The 24,312-nt window shown below is 31.4% G+C and overlaps 1 protein-coding gene across 3 annotated transcripts in view; it reads left to right on the forward strand.

Annotated features, from left to right (window-relative positions):
• Positions 1–24,312, forward strand: part of LOC114330762 (TBC1 domain family member 1) — a 537,565-nt gene that overhangs the window by 413,291 nt on the left and 99,962 nt on the right. For all 3 annotated transcript variants that reach the window (XM_050648467.1, XM_028280173.2, XM_028280172.2), the window contains 2 exons: positions 7,084–7,206; positions 16,584–16,754. In XM_050648467.1, the coding sequence (XP_050504424.1) occupies positions 7,084–7,206; positions 16,584–16,754 (294 nt within the window). The remainder of the gene's footprint in view (positions 1–7,083; positions 7,207–16,583; positions 16,755–24,312) is intronic.

Consider the following 24,312-nt stretch of genomic DNA (forward strand, 5'->3'; position numbering starts at 1 on the left):
GTACGAATTTTTGTGTTCTATGTTTCCTACTTTGAATCTGTCAAAATTAATCTCGGCTGAGCGAATTTAGTTTAACTATTTATTATATTTAGGTCAGGTAGTTATAGGCCTGGATCCCGCTTACCAATAAAAAGTTGATTAATGGAAAGCCGAAAATTTGTTAATAGCTTAACGGTGTCTAGTCGGACAAACTTTGATGTACGGGAACACTGGAACAGGGGAAGTTTTAATTGTGGAACAGGTTAAATATTTGGAACGGTCAGACCACGAAAACGTCACATGTATTTTGTCCGACAGAACTTCCAATTGATTTGTTACCCTTTCATTAAACTTTCATGCAAAAATCAGGCTGCTATTTATCACCAAATGGGAATTATAATGAGTGGAACACGTAGAATATGTCAAATGACAGGTGATAAATTATTAGCAGTCTGATTTTTACATGAGAGTTTAATGAAAGGGTAACAAATCAATTGGAAGTTCTGTCCGACAAAATACATGGGGTGTTTTCGTAATCTGACGTTCTAAATTTTTAAACTGTTCCACAATTAAAACTTCCCCTGTTCCAGTGTTCCCGTACATCAAAGTTTGTCCGACTAGACACCGTTAAGCTATTAACAGATTTTCGGCTTTCCATTAATCAACTTTTTATTGGTAAGCGGGATCCAGGCCAATAACTACCTGACCTAAGTATAATAAATAGTTAAACTAAATTCGCTCAGCCGAGATTAATTTTGACAGATTCAAAGTAGGAAACATAGAACACAAAAATTCGTACCTCATTACTATTAATTGCTCAAATCAACTTAATATTTCATTAAAAAAAGAAGAATTACTGGGCATAGTGGGAGTGTATACTAAATTTTGTGGAATTTATTTATTCAACAAATTTTTATTTTGTACAATAAATAATTTTCTCATTTGTTATTAATACATCATAATAGTGTAAACAAATAATTATTGATTGGCGTAAGGTTTATGTTATTGATGTCTGTTTACTATTAATAATATTGGCTATAAGGAGGTATGCTTGGTTGTGTAGTAATTTCCAGTCCCGTCTAGCAACCTAACTTCCCCAAAAAAATTACCAACATCACTAGATAGTTGTGTCTCAGATAATAGAATCGACTTTAACTGCTTATTTTGGTTCAAGGTGAATTATTATTTTTAAATTATTGATTCCATATTATATAAATAAAATTGCCACGAAAGAAAAATTACCTGTTTCATTTCCATTTATAATATTGTTTATCCGATATCATAATACTATTATTGTCTTCTGTTTTTTTTATCTAAAATAACATACTGTTCCATCTTGTATGTTGTCTATTTCATCGAGTAGGCTTTGGCAATGTTAGCATGGAAAATAAAACAAAACATGTGTTATCTGTCACAATTATTGTTTCGATGTAGTGTTGTCCATAAAAACATGAATTTTGAAAATGATGAAAAGTAAGATATTCATTTGGCACATATTGAATGCTAAAAGAATGTTATTGCTGCATGTGAATTATATTCTAAACGATAGGTATATCCTGAAAAGTGGCAACCAGACACGAGAATTTTTAAAAGCTCTACATACTATACGCCAAATTGGCAAGGAAATAGGTATTCCAAAATACAAGTGCTAGGAGAATTTGGAGAACATAAATTTAGGCCTTATCGTATATCTATCCAACAAAAATTATACCCAAACGATTATTTGAGAATACAATTTGTGGTAAATAGGAAAATGTATTGAACATCCAAATTTTTATTCTTTTTCGTATTCTTCCTCTTTATAAGCAATTCTGGTTGTTCATTGGCGGATTGATACCTCTATGGAAGGTTATCACTGCATATTTATCTCTTGCTGTCTTGACCACACGTGTCTCCGCCATGCTACTTTTGTGGTTATTCAATCCTTTTTTTCTATTTAGTGTCCAATCGTTTATACACTCTACGTTACATTTTCTTCTAATCTCTGCACACAACTTTTGATATCAGCGTATTTCCTGTAAATATTCTCAGTACTCTCATTTCTGCCGTTTCTAATAGGAATGGGAAAAACCTACCGGTTATAACCTACAACCGGTTTTTTTACTCCACAATAATCGGTTTTTCCGGTTGTTCTTTGTCCCGATTATAACCGGTTTTTTCTTTTTAAAATAATCACCGGTGAAAAACCGGATAAGCAACCTCCAAAAATAAAATGAATTTAAAGACAAATAGGGAAGTTTTTTTATATAGGTATTATGGGGTCCATATAGTTATTAAGGTACCAAGGGTATTATAAGCATAATAACGCTTGAGATCAATGGTATATAATATAGATCGAGTATATATATAATGGTATATACTATATATAATGGTATATAATAATATAGACCGAGGGCCTTCGGTCCGAGGTATATACGTTGACCGAAAGCGTTATTATTATAATGCCCGTGGTGCCTTCAACGTTTAATGTCCGACTAAATTATTCTCTTTTTCTACGACCGTTTAATAACATGCTCATTATTCGCTATTTTTTCATAGATCATAGCACCCATTACTGTACCCGTGAGTAATAATTCATTACTCACGGGCTGAAGTTACTAACGAGTCATTACTCACGGGCTGAAGTTAGATTGAAGTGGCGCATGCCACTTTTAATATTAATCGTGTATAAGCTGCAAATACAATTACTTAAACTTGTTTATTTAATACAATAATTATTGTAATTTATCCCAATAATTAACTTACAATAAAAATTTTTAAAGGAATTTTAACTGTAACAATGTCAGTATATTTTTTACGTTTATATCTTGTTTACTAAAAATTTTGACGTTTATAATTTAATTTAGTGACAGTGACATTAGCGCATTTTGTTTATGTTAATTGGAAATTATAACTAATATTGTGTTTGTTTTTATAGTTATATTGTGTTAAATATGTTATACCATATTATGTATAGTTATATTATTATTATATTATATATAGTTAAATGTAAATATACTTTATAACTATATACATACGAAATGAGTCCACCGACAACAGCCATTTCCTATTTATTAGATTCACTGACAGTAGGTATAAATTTAAGCTTATAATTTTTCGGAAACGAATAGAACTTATATTGACTATTTCTAGTTGTATTTTTACAATAAATAAGAGTTTAGTAATAGTAGACAACCAATTATTCAGCCACGTACTAGGGGTAAATAGCATTTAGGTATTTTTGTAAATTATTATAATTTAAATCTCCAGTAGTTGATAATTAAATTTTTTACTAATTAAAATAAAAAAAGGTGGTAGAAAAAGTATAGTATTCTACTCGCATGTAATGGCTATTACTCACTCTGATGAATTACGACACTCGCCTACGGCTCGTGTCGCAAACTTAATCATCGTGAGTAATAGCCATCATTACATGCTCGTTGAATAATATACTATTATGCAAAAAATTTGAATGAATTTTGAATTAATTATTTTTCAAATAAGTACATTTACCAGAAATAGTCGTAACGTAATTGTGGTAACCATAGTTTTACTTAGAGTTTTATTTGTCAACTTGACAGTATTTAACTCGTTATTTAAATTTAATAGGCCTTTAATAGGCGTTATTTTTCAATAACACGCCCTTGGGCGTTATATCGTACTTAATAGACTTCGAAAGAATGTCATCATTTGTCAAATAATAGACCAGTCGGACAATAAATATGTTAATTCACCCGCAAATATTTAAACTGAAACGTCTATAAGCTGTTATAAAAACATCTATTAGCTAGACAGCTACATAGTACATAAAATATTATTATTCATGTTCATGCCGGGTCTTATTTCTGATGCATATATTATTATGTCATTATTGGTCTCACACTGGCTTTATAAATTCTCGACTTCATCTCAGTGTTTTTTTTTTGTTATGGCATGGACTTTATGTTAATCAGCCCAATCACAACATGACTACTATATCAAGAAGATTAAATATTCAAAGACCGCAAGTCCATAAAATATCAATAACGAAGAAAAATTAGTTCAATAACTGTTGAGAGGTAATCTATGTACTGAAATAAAGAGATGGTACTAAGCTAAGGTAAGCTAATTATAGCCTCCTTTCAGCATCATAGGTGTGTTCAAAAACGATCTACAAAAATTTAATAACAATAACAATCAGATAAGAATAATAAAATAATAATAATAATAAAAATCTCAATGTTTATATGTCGGTTTCGCCATATAGTGCTATTAAGGCACCCTGTTAGTCTGTTTGCTTTTTATACTTGATTTCTCACTTCTTTATCCAGGTCTCCGTAGCTGGACAATGTAACTCAAATGTGTTTTATTCCCATTACTTGTTCATTACTTATGCCATCCATTTCTATTTTACATCTGATTGGTTCTTTACTGATTACTATTGTTTAAGTTTTCTGAGTTGAAATTGCCATATTGAATTCTGTTGATATTGTGTTAAAACTGGGGACTAATCTTGGCAGACTATCTTCATCTTGGGGTACTAGTATTGCGTCGTCTGCGTAACAGAGTATTTTTACTCCTTTTTTCCATATTCCTATTCTGACTTCCATTTTGTTGGTTTGGAAGATATTTTCAATAGTTTTTATGATATCTAGGAGAACTTCTCTATTATAAGACTATTTTTTAATGACATAGACATTCGTTGTTCAGCCAGTCACAATCCGGTTATAGCTTCTCACTAACTCAGGGGAGTAATATGTCGTGTGTGTTTTAAGTAAATGTTTTGTTACTTAGTAAAGTCGACTTGAGTCTTACTCTGTCAAATGCTTTCTTCAAGTCAGTCAGACAGAAATGCTGGTCTATCCACTAGTCAACAAATTAACAAAAAAAAAGTTGCGACTGATGTTAAAATGGCTGTATCGGGGAGTTTAAAGCATCCTGAATGCGAATTCAAACACCAAAATGTTCCACCACGTATATATTTTGAGTTATCTTCTTCTTAAAGCGCCGCGCATTTTCGCTTATTCGTCCACCGTACATTGTCTGGTCATGTGAAATATTAGATTTGGAATTATAGAATGCATCAAATATGGCTGTTATTATAAAAATTCTTATATACTATAAAATATACATATAAGTTCAACAACACTAGAAACAAAAATTATATTAAGTCTTTTGTACACAATTTTTTGCATATCCCAATTTTCCCATATCACTATTTGGATTAACACAAACACACTTTTATCCTGCATAGTAAAAAACGAGGATAGCTCCTGGTTACAGTTCTTAAATGTTATAAGTTGTCCTGGCTAGTAAATTCCATTAAAAAAATCCAATATTGTAATCTAGAGCCTATGGGTTAAGCATGTCCTTTGGACAAGTGAAGATCTCGAACTAAATCATGTAATTCGGCTTTTTGGATGCAATAAGGTGCTTTTACGTCACTTTCGGGAAAATAAGAATCATTATTTTCTGATACATCATCAGATTCACTTTTGTCACCATACATTTCCAAATCTTTCTCCTTATTTGCCTAGGTCCTGGAACTGGTAAATCTCCTCCATGAAAAACCGGTTTTATTGCTGAGGTAATATCTGGATATTTAATTTTATGCTTGTTCTTTCTTGAAAACCCAGACACTTTTGTCATGCAAGAAACAGTCGTTAAAATGGTTTAGAACTATATAAGTTTAAATGGTTAGGTTTACTGATTAAGAACTACCTTTGGTTTGTTCTTTATTTAAATGTTAATGTGTTATTCGTAGACATTAGATATCCCAGTGTGGCCAAATTTTTCACAATTTTTAGGAAAAACGTTAATTTGATAAGATCACGCCCCGATACAAATGACTGTTTTAAAAAATTTTTAGTAAAATACTCATAACTTAAAAATCATAACTCATTTTTTTTTGAAAAATCCATAACTCAAAAATCTTACGTGTTGGGAACTTTTTACCATCATAATCATATTTAGACTTAGAGAACATAAATTAACAAAAAACACCATTTTGCATTCCAGTCGTAAATTGGTTGTAAACTAGTGTTATACACTAGTGATTTCTCAGTAATTTGATTTATGACAAATTTTGCATCTGTACACGATTTTCAAAAATTTTTATTCAAAATTTAATATTTAGCGATGAGCCATGCACATCCAATACAGGAATATAACTGATAATATGACTCAATTTAACAAAATTTACATATTTAAAATATCAACTCCTCACTTAGTTCAGGCGATCTAAGTGGGGATTTTTGCAGTCACTCGAGTGCGTCAGATTATCATATGGGAAGAACCCTGGTACCCAGTAGATGTACCTCTACCATATATTGGCTCTAAACACAGGGGAGTTCGTTAAGGGGGGCCGAAAAAATAAAAACTATCCTTAGAAAACATCGAAATCGTGAGATTAAGATAAGGTAATTAAGTACATACAAAACAGTGTATATTTCAAAAATCTGACGATTTAGGGCGGGCCGTAAGGAAATGGAAGAGTCACAAAGTTTCACAAGAAAAAAGCGAATATTTCGCGAAATGAACGTCAGATCGAAAAAATAAAAAATACGTGCTTAATATTTGTCAAAAATCTATCGAATGATATTAAACACGACTGCCCACGGAGAGGGTTGGGGGTAAATTTAAAATTTTAAATACGAATCCCGCGATATTTCGCGAAATGAACATCAGATCGAAAAACTGAAAAATACACTTATTCAATATGTTTAAAAAATCTATCGAATGGCACCCCCACCCCACAGATGTGGGGTGGGGGGTTACTTTAAAATTTTAAATAGGAGCCCCATTTTTATTGCAGATTCGGATTCCTTACGTAAAAATAAGTAACTTTTATTTGAAACATTTTTTCGAATTATGGATAGATGGCGCTATAATCGGAAAAAACGATTGTTGGAAATGCAAAATTAAATTAAAAATGGAAAGTCCCCACTAAAATGGAAAACTTTATTTAACTTTTTTTGGTTTTAGAACCTACTCTTCACAACCCAATAGGTCCCCAAAGCGCTCGAGTGACTGCACATTTAGCATACTTTCCTCCCCTACTATAACGTTAGTTGTTTTGTCAAGCATAATAAATTAGTTTATCATGTATTTGTGAACATATTGTTTTACTATTTTTGTTTCTTACAGGTGACAGAATTGTATAAGCAAATGAAGGAACAGACACAAACACCTACGAGATCGGTGAGCAGCGCAGCAAACTTAACATCGTTGTGTGTAGATATATCTCCAAGTTCCAGTAACTTTTTTGAAGTAAGTATGTAAATAATCCAAAATATAAATTGATATTCGGTATCTATTAATAATTATTAATATTAATGTGTGATTTACAGTGATGAGCACGCTAATAACCGGCAAAATAACGCAAAAGATGAAAAACATAATACATTGTGAAATAAAAAGAGATGAAACTAGTAGAGGTATAAATTATCGATAGGAACATATAAATTTACATTACATTACAGAGTTTCCCACCTTTAGAAGTTTGTGACAGGAGAATTTTATAAAATTTTATATAAAATATAAAATAATATAAAATAAATTAAAATATAAAATACTTATAAAATTTTATAAAATTCTCCTGTCACAGTGACAGTTGTCATACTCCTCGGAAACGTCTAAAGGTGGTAACGTATGTAATGGCATGTAAATTTATAGGTTCCTATTGATAATTTTACACCTCTACTAGTTTTATATCTTTTTATTTTACAACGTGTTTTCCATCTTTTTTGTTATTTTTCTGGTTATTAACGCGCTGATCACTGTATATAAGATATAGTGAGATTATATTAATAACAACGTGAGATCTTATTAATTGGTGTGTTTGGATGAGAATTGGAGGTAAATAATTTGTTTAGTATTTCCAGGTTTTTGTTATGGAATGATGGATCTGATAATTTGATGGCTCTGCTTTTCATCGGTTTCACTCACATCAAGTTAACTTTGGTGGAATATTTTTGATATGAATGGTAGTTTAAATACCTGCCTGAATGAGGATGATATCAGAAACCTGCTCATTCAGGCAGATATTTAAAATAATTGATAATACCAACATAACATTCCACCAAAGTTAAGTTAGTGAAACATAAAAAGCGGAGTCATCAAATTATCAGATCCTTCATTCCAGAACAAAAACTTGGAAGTACTAAACAAGTTATTTATCTCCAATTCTTATCCAAACACACAAGATCTTGTTTAACATAAGTAGTACATAATGAAGACTTAACACCTTCCCCCGTGACTAACAATGTTGATCTTGTTGACCCAGGCAATGACAGGGCCTCTAATACTCTAATTTTAAATAGATATTTTTCAATACCCTAAACCAAAGATATTGCTCCGTGGTTGATTAGGGTACTAAATAATTTACAAGGTAATAGTAGCAATAATGATAATTGTTTTAAAATAAATGTGGATCCCCAGATCTTTAACAATTAGCAATCTTTTTTCAAAAATTGATGATAAATCAGAACTAGGTACGCGTAGTAATATTGTCTACAAATTTCCCTGTTCTTCATGTAATAAATCGTACTAACGTATTGTTATGATCTGCTTTCTCTTACTTTTATATTAATTAGTATTTATTTAATTAATTATTCAATTGTCGCAAATCATACATAAAATTAAGGAAAATCTCAGGGTGCCTTTTTATCATACAAAAAAAATAACTAAATGATCTTAGGTTATACTTATCCTTTCTCGTGGTTTCAGTATCTCTTAGTTGATCTTTATCGGGATAAAATAGGAAAAGGAAATAAATAGAAATACCATAAATAAGCAAATACAAATATCTTTTATTATCAAAAGCAATACTCTGAAAATTTATCAATCAAATCCTGTGGGGATAACTGTCCCAATGAAACTTTTACCACATAAATTATTTTTAATTCAACAAATATTTATCGGTTTGTTCTTGATAAAATTGATAAAACAAACTAAGCAAATAAATTTAAGTATTCGCAAAACTACTTATACTTCCTATTAAATTTTTGAAATATTGGAATCTTAGTTCATATGCTTTTACTCAAAAAAATTAACTTCTGAACATAAAGAAAATCTATGACATAAGTTATTGACTGACCTTTTGATTCACACATAATGATGTCTCCTCTTGACCCAAACAGCTCTTCCTTGTTGATTATGTTAGGCTACCCATCAAAGCCCTCTCCGTTCTCAGCATCAATCCAGCAGCATACCAGCAACTAATTCTCCAAAACAAGAGCCAGGCCTCTTGTAACCAGTACTCGTTCCAAAAAACCCCAAAATTCTCTCCTCTCTTTGTCACAATAATAGACTCCTGAGACCCAAGTATCTTTTTTACTTGGTGTCACAAATAATTTTGTCTCTCGTTCCACTTTTCAGCTACACTATTCACTATCAAACAGCCACTGGTACTTGCTTCTGAACTATTCACGAAAACTTTGACTGCTCTTCTGCGATGCCGGGCACATAATAATCTCCTTTTCCAAACTATCTGAACAGTCAACCTTCTCTCATCCCCATTTCAAATTGCTAAGCCAATCAGAAACATTTCTCTCTCCCCATTCCTCTTTTTTCATTGGAAATTCCCATGCATCCTTCCAAACAAATACTTCTACTCATGATAATTACTTTTCGGGAATTCTACAAATTTACTTGGGGCTTAAACAAAGTAAAATTCCAACTTTCTCTACATTACTTTTCTAAATATAATAATTACCTGTGGCTTTTGGCCTCGCCCGTAACAAAGCAACCGTTTTAAAATTATAATCCCGAAATAAATTGTCTATTCACATCACTTTATTTACTAATGTCTTTAATTCTTTAGTGAAAAACTCATTAAGGATAAACCCACTGCTTAAAAGCTAACTTCTAATAAATAGTTACAAATCAATATACAGGGTGTATCAAGTTTATGTGCCTGCGTTATATTAAAAAAAATAAAATTTTTATTCTATCTTTGATTGACAAAATGATACACAATAATATATTAGTTTAATTGAATTGAATCTACTTGAATCTCCTTTTATTATTCGTTTGTTAGTTCGATTTGGTATGTATTCTATTAGTCTTGTCTATACCATTAGCGGTGTTACTCAAGACTTAGACTGTTTTATCAGCACCGTCATATATATTTGTTCATTACATGCCCTTTCTCTTAATCCTCTAAGTTCACAACAAAGTTTTCACTCCTTCTGAACCAGCGCTTTTTAAATGCCTTCAATGTCCTTATTATTCTTTAATTTCAAAAATCTTTATTTCCTTACAGGCGTAGAATTATTCTTGCAGACTTGTTTAATTTTTTATTTTTGGACAAAATGATTTCCCATGGTGGTTGACTGTTGATACTTTTCCGTTGGCGGGTGTATGTGAAAAGTGATGTAAGTCGAAAAATGAGCTAAGTACACCATACATTTCAAAAATGGATATTACACTTAGAGGAAAAGAGATACAAGTCGTTCCACACACATATTTACGCGCGATTTGGTATGTGTAAAATGATATAACTGACTAAAAATAAGATTTTTAAAGTAATACGGGCTTATGTTTACTTTATAATATGTCAAAATAAATGAAATATTCTGTGAATAGAGGTATATGTTCACATATGATCAAAAGCGTTCCAATTTTTTTCTGATTTGCGTTTGGGTTAATAGATATAAGTCAACATATATCACATAATTTTGAACAATAATTTAATGATCAAGTATATTCAAATGGGAAATAAGCCACAATTTTACCTAAAAATGATTTTTTATTAATCATTTTTAGGTAAATCATTAAATCCTTATATGATAGAGCCAAAATTACTTGTTCTAACGAAAATTCATTTTTAGAAGAAAAACAATTGTTAACATCTGTTTTATTAAAAAATGATTATCCCATATCGTTTATAAATAAGGAATTGTCAAGATTGGATCGAATGGAACAGAACAACTTAAAACGGGATCCTACAACATTCACAAGAAATAATACGAGGAAAATATCAATACCATATGTAAAAGGACTATCCGAGAAACTTAAAACAATAGGAAATAAATTCAACATATCAACAACATTCAAAACAACAAACACATTGAGATCTATTCTATCTAAAACTAAACCTAACAGTGAACAAGAAAGAACAAAGAATTGTATTTATAAAATACCTTGTGAATGCGAACAATTTTATATAGGTGAAACGTCAAGACCATTAGACGTTAGAGTAAATGAACATCAGTCTTATATAAAAAATAGATAATTTGATAGATCTCAAATATGTCAACACGCATGGGATAATGAACATAGAGTTCAGTGGAGAGATTCAAGTATAGTCCTAAAAGAAGCAGATAGTAAAAAGAGAAAAATCAAAGAAGCGGCTCTAATTATGCTAAATGAAACCAATTGTGTCGCAAATTCCTCGGTAGAATGCAGTAGGATGTGGTTACCCATATTAAAGGAGGAAGTCAATAGAAAGAAAATACCACAATTAGTAAATCAGTAACATATCGAGTTAGTACATATTTAGTATTTTAGTATTATTTAAAATTTAAAATATCAAGTCAGAATTTGGTATTAGTTTTGAGAGTAAACTAAATGTAAACCCAAATACTTACGATGTCGGGATAGTATCACGAGGTTTTTCCTGGTTTTCCCTCGTGATTTACTATGGAATCTCTAACGCGAGAATTTCAGTGCCACCGTTGCATTTGGTTGTCTTTTTAAAGACAGATCACATGCTATGATATTTTGTGGCGGATATTCTTGAGTTGGGATTGATTTCATGTAATCGAATGAACTATCTTTTAGTAAAGTCGTCCCAGGAACGCAACTCATCAATATTGGCAATATCATTTTAAAGTCGCCTACTTTAAAATGTTATAATACGTGTCTGAATTGCCGATATAAATGAGTCAGATTAAATAAATTATTAGAAGAATTTTTTACTAAGCAACAACATTTTTGTTTATTTAGTATTATTTTGTATTTTGACAACGACACCCGACTTGGGCGTCGAAACGTTAATAAAATCATTTTTAGGTAAAATTGTGGCTTATTTCCCATTTGAATATACTTGATTATAAAAATGCCACAAGAAAATAGCTTCAGAACAACATTAAGAAACCGGTATGGGCCTAGCGTTTGTCAAAATTTTAGGAGATTGGAAACTTTGTACGAGAAATTGGCACACTGTCAAAATTCAATTAAATTTTTAAGACGATGTAGAGACAACAATTTAATACCAAAAGGCTTGAGGTTACGGCCAACATACTCAAGCAGAAGACTCCAAAATATTTTACATAGAGCCAGTGTGTCAATGATCCGGGAAAGGTTACAATTTCATAGATCAAATTTATTTTTTATTGAACAAGACATCGTAAGTATTGAAGATTTGCTTTACGGAATGATATCAAATTCTGATTTTGATCGAATTATTTTTAGTTTACACATAATTTATCAAAATTCATATCAGAAACAAAGAAATATACATTGAAATAAATTTAATATTCTTTTAGAACAAAATAGTATACATACTTTTGATAACCTAAATAGAAATAATGACATATTAGCGACAGTTGTCAATCTATCAAATAGACATTTAAATGCAACGGAAAATTTGGTATTATCAAAAGGTTTAAACTATGCTGTCACTCATCCATCTATTCCAAAATTAGACATAATTAGCGCAGTGGAAAAATATCCCAGTGTTTACCAACTCATGAAAAAGAACAATATAGGGTACTATGCAAACTTGAATTGGAAAAATCTAATAAAATTGAACAGAACATCAGCAAAGAGGAAATTAAAGCTTTAAAAACTTTAAAAAATGATGACTCCATAACAATCCTACCAGCGGATAAAGGAAATGCAACTGTAATAATGGATAAAGTACAATATGAGGACAAAATTACAGATCTAATTACAAATGGACCTTATACCAAATTAACGAAGGACCCAACGAAGACACTGGAAAACAAAATCTATAGAACTTTATTCAAATTTAAAAATGACCTAACGTACTATCAAAGAAAATTAATGTCACCTCATTACAGTAAGACACCACATTTTTATGGAGTACCGAAAATTCACAAAGCAAATATTCCACTTAGACCTATTTGTAGTACCATCAATTCTCCTTGTAGTGAACTATCAAAATTTTTATTAAATATTATAAAACCATTTGCAAATAATAATGACACATTTATAAAAAATACACAATATTTTTTAAACAAATTATCAAATATTGAATTTAATCCAAATAATATTTTAGTAAGTTTTGACATAAACAGTTTATTTACAAATGTGCCATTAGATAAAACTTTAAACATAATCAAAACGAAATTAGAAAATGATAATACATTAACAACTAGGACAAGACTAAATGTATCAGCTATAATGGAGTTATTGACATTATGTACTAATAATACCTATTTTCAACTAAATAATGAATTCTATAAACAAAATTTTGGTCTCGCAATGGGCTCTTCTTTATCTCCATTATTGGCTAATATATTTATGGAGGATTTCGAAACTAATATCATTTCTAAACAAAATTTAAAACCCACAGTATGGTGGAGATATGTAGATGATGTGTTTTCCATATGGCCTCATAGATCGGAATTGTTGGATACGTTCCTGAATATTATAAACGATCAAGAAGAGACAATAAAGTTTACAATGGAAAAGGAATACAATAACACCCTACCTTTCCTCGATGTTTTGGTGTCAAAGAAGGATACTGGATATGAGACTCAAGTGTATAGAAAACCAACACACACCAACAGATATCTCAATTACAAATCAAATCATAACATCAACGTTAAAAAGGGAATCATTAAATCCTTATATGATAGAGCCAAAATTACTTGTTCTAACAAAAATTCATTTTTAGAAGAAAAACAATTGTTAACATCTGTTTTATTAAAAAATGATTATCCCATATCGTTTATAAATAAGGAATTGTCAAGATTGGATCGAATGGAACAGAACAACTTAGAACGGGATCCTACAACATTCACAAAAAATAATACGAGGAAAATATCAATACCATATGTAAAAGGACTATCCGAGAAACTTAAAACAATAGGAAATAAATTCAACATATCAACAACATTCAAAACAACAAACACATTGAGATCTATTCTATCTAAAACTAAACCTAACAGTGAACAAGAAAGAACAAAGAATTGTATTTATAAAATACCTTGTGAATGCGAACAATTTTATATAGGTGAAACGTCAAGACCATTAGACGTTAGAGTAAATGAACATCAGTCTTATATAAAAAATAGAGAATTTGATAGATCTCAAATATGTCAACACGCATGGGATAATGAACATAGAGTTCCGTGGAGAGATTCAAGTATAGTCCTAAAAGAAGCAGATAGTAAAAAGAGAAAAATCAAAGAAGCGGCTCTAATTATGCTAAATGAAACCAATTGTGTCGCAAATTCCTCGGTAGAATGCAGTAGGATGTGGTTACCCATATTAAAGGAGGAAGTCAATAGAAAGAAAATACCACAATTAGTAAATCAGTAACATATCGAGTTAATACATATTTAGTATTTTAGTATTGTTTAAAATTTAAAATATCAAGTCAGAATTTGGTATTAGTTTTGAGAGTAAACTAAATGTAAACCCAAATACTTACGATGTCGGGATAGTATCACGAGGTTTTTCCTGGTTTTCCCTCGTGATTTACTATGGAATCTCTAACGCGAGAATTTCAGTGCCACCGTTGCATTTGGTTGTCTTTTTAAAGACAGATCACATGCTATTATATTTTGTGGCGGATATTCTTGAGTTGGGATTGATTTCATGTAATCGAATGAACTATCTTTTAGTAAAGTCGTCCCAGGAACGCAACTCATCAATATTGGCAATATCATTTTAAAGTCGTCTACTTTAAAATGTTATAATACGTGTCTGAATTGCCGATATAAATGAGTCAGATTAAATAAATTATTAGAAGAATTTTTTACTAAGCAACAACATTTTTGTTTATTTAGTATTATTTTGTATTTTGACAACGACACCCGACTTGGGCGTCGAAACGTTAATAAAATCATTTTTAGGTAAAATTGTGGCTTATTTCCCATTTGAATATACTTGATTATAAAAATGCCACAAGAAAATAGCTTCAGAACAACAATAATTTAATGACAACAGCAATATGTGAACTTTCACAAGATTTGGTAAAAACGAAATTTTACACAAACAGCTTATGCATACTTATGCATGTTTACACATTTTTAACCGGTTGATAAATTGTTACAAGTTGAATACTTTTGCACTTATCGTGTGTCATTAGCATCTATTTTTTACATTTTATGGGTTTTATGTCATATGTGGCACGAAGCCATTGCCGCGAGAGGCGCCAATCAAATAGCATCGTGTCTAAGCAAACCCATTAAACAGCTTCCATCCACGACAAAAACAATTACATTTTATTCAGATACATGTGCTGGACAAAACAAGAATTGTTATGTATCTATAATGTTCATGCTTGCGTTAAAAGAACATTCCAGTCTTGAACACATTGACCATAAATTCGTAAGTCCTGGTCACACTCATATGGAGTGTGACAGCGACCACTCGATTATCGAAAAAAAAAAAAAAGAAAAAACGATATCCTTGTCCCATTGAACATCCAAGAGATTGGATGAATCTCGTAAGGCTTTGTGGTGTTAAAAATCCCTTTGACGTAACTGAAATGGACATATCTGAGTTTTTTGAATACGCTCTTCTCAAATCAGTTTTCTAGCAAAGAAAATAAATGAAGATGGACAGAAAGTTATTTGGAAGGACATTAAATGGTTAAGATATACCAATGTTCCTGGCCAAATATTATACAAAACATCCCTTAGAGAAGAAGAGCCATTTCAATCTTTAAATTATTTAAAAAATAAAAAGAGTGGCCGCGGCATGTTAACATACCCATGTGTTACAAAAATGCCAATCCGATTAGTAAAGAGAAAAAAGAACCTAATTGAGTTGTTGGCATAATATATAAATCAAAACTTTCATGACTTCTACAAAAATTTGCCTACTACAGATAGTGTAAGGGATATTTTTCCAAATGCATCTGACCACGAGGATAACTAACAGAGGGTAATTAACAATAATAAATTACTAGTAATAATTATTATTACTAGTAATTTATTATTGTTTAGACGTTTTTAGATTAGATATTATGTTTTATTTGTACCTAGGTTTTAATAAAAAAAATTTGTGAAAAGAGTAATATACCTCTCTATAATGGAACATAACATATTATGTTTTATTTTTTTTCAAAGAATATTCGATATACTCCATATTTACTAAAAAAATTTGTTCTTGCGACATAATTAGGTCATACATAGAAGATAATACACATTTTATTGAAAAATAATATTGTATTGCATTTACGTCACAAAAATCACAAAAACCCGTTTTCCCAAAATTATACTTTTTTGACTTATATCCCTTTTCACATACAGCCGCCTATTCTTCCTAGAATATTGGAGAAATCAGACAGCTTGTGCTTCTGTTGACTTGGACGGACAGGCTTCTCTAAGTTTTTTGGTCCATGTTTCATGTAACATGTATTATTAAAATTTTTATACCTTCCCACTTCTTGTTAACACTAGTTGTTTTCTTTTTTAGTAATAAAGTTACTTATAATTTTTTAGGTATTGTATATAGGAAAAATAAAAGTATGGCAGAAAAAAGTTCCAGATACATTCGTAGATGATGCGCTTGAAAAATTCAATACCCACGAAATGGAAAAAATTCGGGGGAAACAGCTAGGTAGCATAGGAAGACTGAAAAGCGAAAGTGATATTATAAGAAGAAGCTCTTCTGTAAGTAAAAACATCCCCTCTAACTATTTTCTGATCCATAAATCTTAAATTTATAATTGTATATATTACTGAACGAAGGCACTTATGCCTGGTGGCACCAACAGATCTTAAGCTTAGGACATGCCTTAGTAGAAGACGTAAGCTCAGCTTACGAAACGTACGCGTTACACCATTGAGCCTTAGATCAATTTTTAGTTTGCCACAATGGAATACCACGTGGATTGCATCTTAAACTTCGTCTCAGTTATGACGTGACTAGATAAGAAACTAAAATTATAGTGCAACGTAATTGAGACGCAAGGCGGCCCTATCTATAAGCTGAGCTGGACTAAGCTGGACATTAAAATTTGTTGGTGCAACCAGGTATTAAATATTTACAACACTAAAATATAAAAGTAATGTGCGAGACTCACTTTATCAAATTAGTTTATTGGAATTATATGTAAAGTAGGTACTATAATATTATTTGAAAGCTCTTTTCTCACTCAGTACCATCATCATCATTCTGGTGGAGTCCTAGCTTCCTTCACCAAGCTCATATTTTTCATGTCTTCATCGATATTATCAAGAAACCTTGTTCTAGACCTTTCTCTTATTTTCTGATCAATGGATCTATCAAGGAGTATCTAGCTGTGTTATTTTGTTACATCCACTTGTCCCCACCCATTGTCCTTGATTGCTCCATAGATTCGCCTTAGGAACATCCGAATATGTTTTCATTACTTTTGGTTAGAGCCCAAGTTTCTGAAACAAATCATATGACTGGGAGTATTATTATTTCCTTGAGTTTTATCTTTCTATATCTCGATACAATTGAGTATTTAAGAAGGAGATAGAAGGAGAGAATAATATAGCACCTGGCCATGCAAATTGTGCGGTTCATATTAAAGGTAGTGATATTTTTAGTGTTGACGAGCGCTCCCAGATATACAAATTCGGTAATTGCTTCAATGACGTCAATTTCTTTAACAAGTGGCCGTAGGATTTGCGGTTGCATGTTTATTCTCATGTACAGTAAAACCTCGATAGAACGGACCTCTATTTAACGGACTTGTGATATAAAGGACAAAAAAACAGATCAAATGTAAAAAAAAAATAAATGCAAAAAATATGAAAAATCGAATTCTAGAAGGAAAAACGACAAGGACTTCAGCACTGCTTTGTGCTAACGCCGATGGATCGCATGGATTGACTACTATTATTGTTGGTCAATCTCGTAAACTTAGTATTGCCAAAGATATTATAATCATGACAAAGCATCATCTGCCCGTTTCATAATATAGCTTTAATAGGGCATGGTTCACCAGAGATATTTTCAAAAATTAGTTTTTAAAGGATTTGTACCTGCAGTGAGAAAATTTCAAGAGAAGAAACTGGTAATACCGCCTAAAGAGATGAAATGTTTATTGATTTTATACAAAGCTCCTGCTAATCGCCCTGAAAATATTCTAAATTCAAAAGATGGCAACTTTAATTATGGTATATTTTGACAAAAAATAGATCGCTTATTCAACTCATGAATCAGTGAATAATTTTGTCAAATAAATGAGTATTTTGCAGAAAGTGTTTATATGAAGTAAAGAAGTAGCAAACAAAACTTTATTCCTTTTTTAACTTACAGATTTGTACACTGTTTCTAACTACAGTACCTACATAATTAAAAAAAAATTGATTGATTTTAAACCTATTTATATACAACGGACTTTCGGCTTTAACTGACATCCCGTCCCCCCAATTAGTCCGTTATATCGAGGTTTTACCGTACTTTGTTTTGTTGATGTTTATTATTAATCCATTTTTGTAGCTGATTCTTTTAGTAATTCATACTTCTCTCGTACAACGTTTTCCGTTATCCCAAGAATATTGATATCATTAGCATAGGCAAGGATTTGCACTAATAGGCCTGGATCGCGCGTTCCAAAAAAAGTTGATTAATAGCATGCTGAAAATTTGTTAATAGCTTAACGGTGTCCAGTCGGACAAACTTTGATTTATGGGAACACTGGAACAGGAGAAGTTTTAATTGTGGAACAGGTTAGAGCAGTGATACTCAACAAGCGGCCCGCAGGCCGCATGCGTCCTTCTAGCGTTTTTTATGCGGCCCGAAGGCTAACTAAAGGGCTCTGTAAACGATCAAATTATTTGTTAAATTTCATGTTTTTCAAATTATTTGATAGTGTGCCGATGTGTTTGAGGCGTGTTTGTGCGTGAGGCAGACAATTCAATGACTTTAATTTTGATATTATATTGAAATTTTTAAGAACTCTGATTAAAAAGCAGGCAATATTATCAATACTTATTTACTACATTGCAACGTCTCATTTAGTAATCACAAGGAAAATTGAGGTCCGGATTAACAAAAAAAAAAATTAAAATACCTAATTATGGCTTTGAAACAACACCCTGTATATTGAAATTTTCAAAATTCGTTGCACATTTGAAAAAAGCATAAAAACTAAGTTTAATTGCTCGCTTGAATTTTTTGCGCAGACAATTTAATGACATTTATTTTGAAATTATATCGAAATTTTTGTTTTGAAAGTTCGAGTATTGAGTTTGAGTTCTTAAAAATTCTGACATAATTTCAAAATTAAACTTATTAAATTTTCTGCACAAAAAATAGAAGCGAACCATTAAAATTAGGTTTTTGTGCTCTTTTCAAATGTGCAAACGGGTTTTGAAAATTTCAATACACAGGATGTTGTTTCCAGGTCACAATGAGTATATAATTATGTTTAATCCGGGCCTGGATTTTTCTTGTGATTAGTAGATGGGTGGTTTGGGTTCTAAATGTGACATATGTGTACCAAATCTCAAAAAAATATACAAGGCTGTTCTAAAGTTATGGGTTCAGAAAAATGGGCAAAATCGGTAAAACACCCTTTAACTCGGTTATAAAAATTGGTGGGGCAATAAATTCAGTATGTCTAGAACCGCCTCATTTACCTCTATTCACCATTTAAATATTTCCGTTTCCCAATGAAACACACTGGATACTACTTCACCTTGATTGCGGCCCGCAAGCTGTTGCAATGGCTACTATGTGGCCCAGGAAAGAAAAAGGTTGAGTATCGCTGGGTTAGAGGTTTCGAACGTCAGACTATGAAAACGTCCCATGTATTTTGTCCGACAGAACTTCCAAATGGTTTGTTACTCTTTTATTAAACGCTCATGCAAAAATCAGACTGCTATTTATCACCAACATAATTTCTGTCATTACACATGTTCCAGTGTTCCCATACATTAAAATTTGTCCGACCAGAAACCGTTAAGCTATTAAAAAAAATTTAGCTTGCTATTAATCAACTTTTTTTGGTACGCGGGATACAGGTATATAATTTGTTATTTGTATATTGAACCCCTGCTTGTGATTTGTGATATACCCATTACTTTTTCCACAGCCAGATTAAACAGTTTACAGGAGAGAGGGTCTCCCTGGCGAAGCCCGTTAGGTGTTTTAAAAGGTTAAGGTAGTTCCCTCTGGATTCGTAATCTATACTCAACTTTTTCAAGAGATATGTAGTTTTGTTAACTTTAGCATTTATTATTCTATTTTATTTTTACTGTGTATCCATTCCGCCTCGAAGAAATGTTAAAAACTTGATAATACTGCAGTAATTTAACGTTGAGACGCTTGACGATCACAGATGTACAGATAACATAAAATCAAAAAAAAAAAAATAAACATCGACGGGTGCGTTTGAGTTCAATTCGAGTCTCTTATCATCCTCTGACACGTGTTTCTAGTTTTACCCGTTATCAAAGAAGCTCGTAAGAAGACAGAACTGGAACAAACTACAAACTGCTATTTGTTGGTAAATAAACATAGTTTTAAAAGTTATGCATCACCTAAAATTGTGCTCATTTTCATTGTTGATTTTTTCATGAACAGATGAATAGATTCTGCTATTTTTTTATTATTTTACATTCTACTATGGTATTTACACACTGTGACAAATGTTTACTCAAACTTCTTTTTTGTGCTTATACCGGGTGGAAGAAAAGAAATGTTTTTCTTATGTTAAGTTTGAGACATACTGTAGAGAAAACAAGGTACAAGTGTAAATATACATCGAAATCGTATAATAGTCTATGTTTTGTGGTTATTTTGTTTTTTGAATACCCCTGATATCTTTTGAAACAAAAAGTAGTGTTTTGAAACAAAAAAGTTTGAGACATGCTGTAGGGAGGTAATGGTACAAAGGTAGGTACCGAAATACATCGAAATAGTGCTGTAGTCTCATATTTTGTGAACATTTTATTTTTTAGTTTCTCTGATATCTTTAATAATAGAGAAACTAGACAGTTTTAATCTATAATATGCGTTTTAACTGACGACATGCGATAGGTGAGGATTCCATGTCTTATCGTACACTAAGATGAAATTATTTTATGTATCATAGTGCTAAAGGAACAAAGTCTTCAAAAAAATCTGCGCAATGTACCTCTCGCTACTTAAAGAACCTCCACGTAGACACCAAATCCGTACTTACTCTCAAGGAAATTCCACCCCAAAACATCACAGAGCCTCCATTAAACAATCTCGTCTCTATTATGTTGCGTTGTGTATACCGCTTAAGTTGTCCACCAGAATTTTTAACGTTGTATGCTTTCCGTTTTTAAAGAATTGTTAACTGTTTTTTTTCATTGTTAATTTAGTTTTGTTTCAGTTAAAGCACGTCCTGTTAAAGAATAAAATCCGCAAATTTTCTTTGTTTCTAAAGATATCAGGGACATTCAAAAAACAAAATGCTCACAATACATAAGACTACAATACCATTTCGATGTATACCCATACTTATACCACATCCTCCCCACAGGATGCCTCAAACTTAACATAAGACAAACATTTTTTCTTCTTCCACCCGGTATAATTTCAAAGAAGAAATTTAAGTAAACCTTTGCCCCACTGTGTACTAAAAAAAAACTAAAATAATAAAAAAATAGCGGAATGCGTTAATCTGTTCACGAAAAAATCAACTCTACTTTTTAGGTGATTTATAAATTTTGAAACTATAAAAAACAAGTAAAATCCTTTATAAAAGGTATATTTATTAAAATTCCCTAAAAAGGGCTACACACAAGAGAACTAGTTTTCAATCCGATAACAGATCATCATCAGTGCTGATAAGATTCTGGCATGCTAACAACCAAAATGAAAATATTAGGGTAAAAACTCTTTAAACTTAGTCATGGAAACATTGAATAGTAATTATGAAATTAAACATGGATCCACAAAATACCACATGTATTATTCAAATCTCCACGGGCGAGAAATTGACGCTAGCAGTAGCCGTAAAACGAACTTAAAGTTCCGCGGAACGGAATAGGAATAGCCGAACTGTACCGACTACAGGACTTGTTACGCACAAGTCCTGTAGTCGGTACAGTTCGGCTATTCCTATTCCGTTCCGCGGAACCTTAAGTTCGTTTTACGGCTACTGCTAGCGTCAATTTCTCGCCCGTGGAGCCGTAGCCTGGGTACCATCTGTCGCAAAAATGAGTTGCTCACATGTTGAATAGTTGAATGGTTGTTGGCAACTATTGTACAGAAAAACCTTTTTCCTCGTGTATATTGAAATAATATAATGTTAGGCCTTTAGAGGCCTTAAACGGAAAAATATGAAGTAAGTGTCCATAAAGATTAAAACAACCTGTAATAGGTCAGGAACCGAAGCTTTTTACCTCGCAATTTTTACAGAATGGATCGATTTGCTTGAAAACTTGAGAATAAGTAGTGGATAGTCCAAGGATCAAAATCTATATGATTCCGAAAGGCGCTTTTACCATGGGGGTGGTTGCCACTTTATCTCGGGGGTGGATATTTTTTATTATATTTTGACCGTAAAAGTTAATAAAAGGTTCATTCTAAGCAAAAAATGTTCTACACATTTTTTTGATAAAATTAATATTTTTCGATTTATTCGCTATCGAAAGTGTTAGTTTTGTATAGAAAAAATCAATGTTTTTCGATATACTCATTTACGACTCACTCAATTTTGCCGTAGAGAAAATGTTTTTAAACCAATTTATTGGGAAGTAAATAACCTACAATTTTATATCAAAACATTTTTTCGTATCTCTGATGCTAATCTTTCTATTGTGAAGAAAATAGCACTTTTTACCAAACTACAAAAATTTGTTATTCGCTTTTAACTCCAGTTTTTTTAAAACGAATCATTCTAAGCCAGCCAAACTCCTAGAATCTATCATTAATACATAAATAAATAAGAATGAATAAGCCCAATGGCTAAAAACACCGCCAACTTACATTATTATGCTTCCAATTTTAATTCTCAAAAAAATATATTGATTTTTTAACCGTGACTTTTTTATTTTTTATCCTAGAAAGTATTGTAAAAAATAATTTTGTAGGTTGTTATAAGATGTATAAGCGTATTAATATTAAATATATTTAAAATCCTCAGTCGCAAAAAGAGGTGACTTTGAAAGGGTTGGTAAATGTTGTTATTGTATGTTATTACAAGTTCTAATTGGCAATATCTCACTCAATTTTTGCCGTAGAAAAAATTTTTGTAAACTGTTTTCTAGGGAATTAAATAAGCTATAATTTTTAAACATTTTTTAGTATCTCTGATGCTAATCTTGCTATTCTGAAGAAAAGGCCATTTTTTTCCAAACTATAAAAATTAGTTATTCATTTTTAACTCCATTTTTTTTAAAACTAATCAAGTCAGTCAAACTTCTAGAACCCATTAATAATACATAAATAAAAAAGATTAAATAAGGTTAATGATTAATTTTGATTATGGTGGTGATTAGGGGGTTTCTTGCGATCACTTTTTCTCTGAAAAAAATGGGGCCTGACATTCTTTTCATTATAAGTCACTTAATTTTTGAGCTAGAGACTTTTTTTTATTTCTGGAGATAGCTATTTTTAAGTACTTTAAATTAGTTTAAACAAGTTGTCCTCGAAATATGCATGGTTTTTCCGTCTTTTGACTTTGAAACTATATTAGCATTTGACGAAGAAGAGCCAACATATAATAAAATATAGCTCGATTACTATTCATTGGTCTTGAAAATTTAAAGAAACGGTTTTGTTTATTTTTTCAAAAGGTACATTTTTGTTAAGTAAAGTTGTTTTGAGAAACGAAAACTTTTGGAGTTATTAGCAGAAAACTTATTAAAAACATTGATTTTTTCGATATAAAACTAACACTTTCGGCAGGGAATAAATCGAAAACTATCAATTTTATCAAAAAATATATATAAAACGTTTTTTGCTTAGAATGAACGTTTTTATCAAATTTGCGATTAAAATATAATAAAAAATTTCCACCCCCGAGATGGGGTGGCAACCACCCCCATGGTAAAAGCGCCTTTCGGCATGATATAGATTTTGATCCTTGAACTATCCACTACTTATTCTCAAATTTTCAAGCAAATCAATCCATTCTGTAAAAATTGCGAGGTTTTATCCTATTTTAAGCTTCATTACTTGGACTATAAGCCCAGTATAATCAAGCCATTGGCAGATGCTATAGAGCGTTTCACGTTAAAAATAGAACATTGCGGAGATAGCCGCATGTATTTC

Source organism: Diabrotica virgifera, chromosome 4 (genome assembly GCF_917563875.1).
Source record: "Diabrotica virgifera virgifera chromosome 4, PGI_DIABVI_V3a".
NCBI classification, from domain to species: domain Eukaryota; kingdom Metazoa; phylum Arthropoda; class Insecta; order Coleoptera; family Chrysomelidae; genus Diabrotica; species Diabrotica virgifera.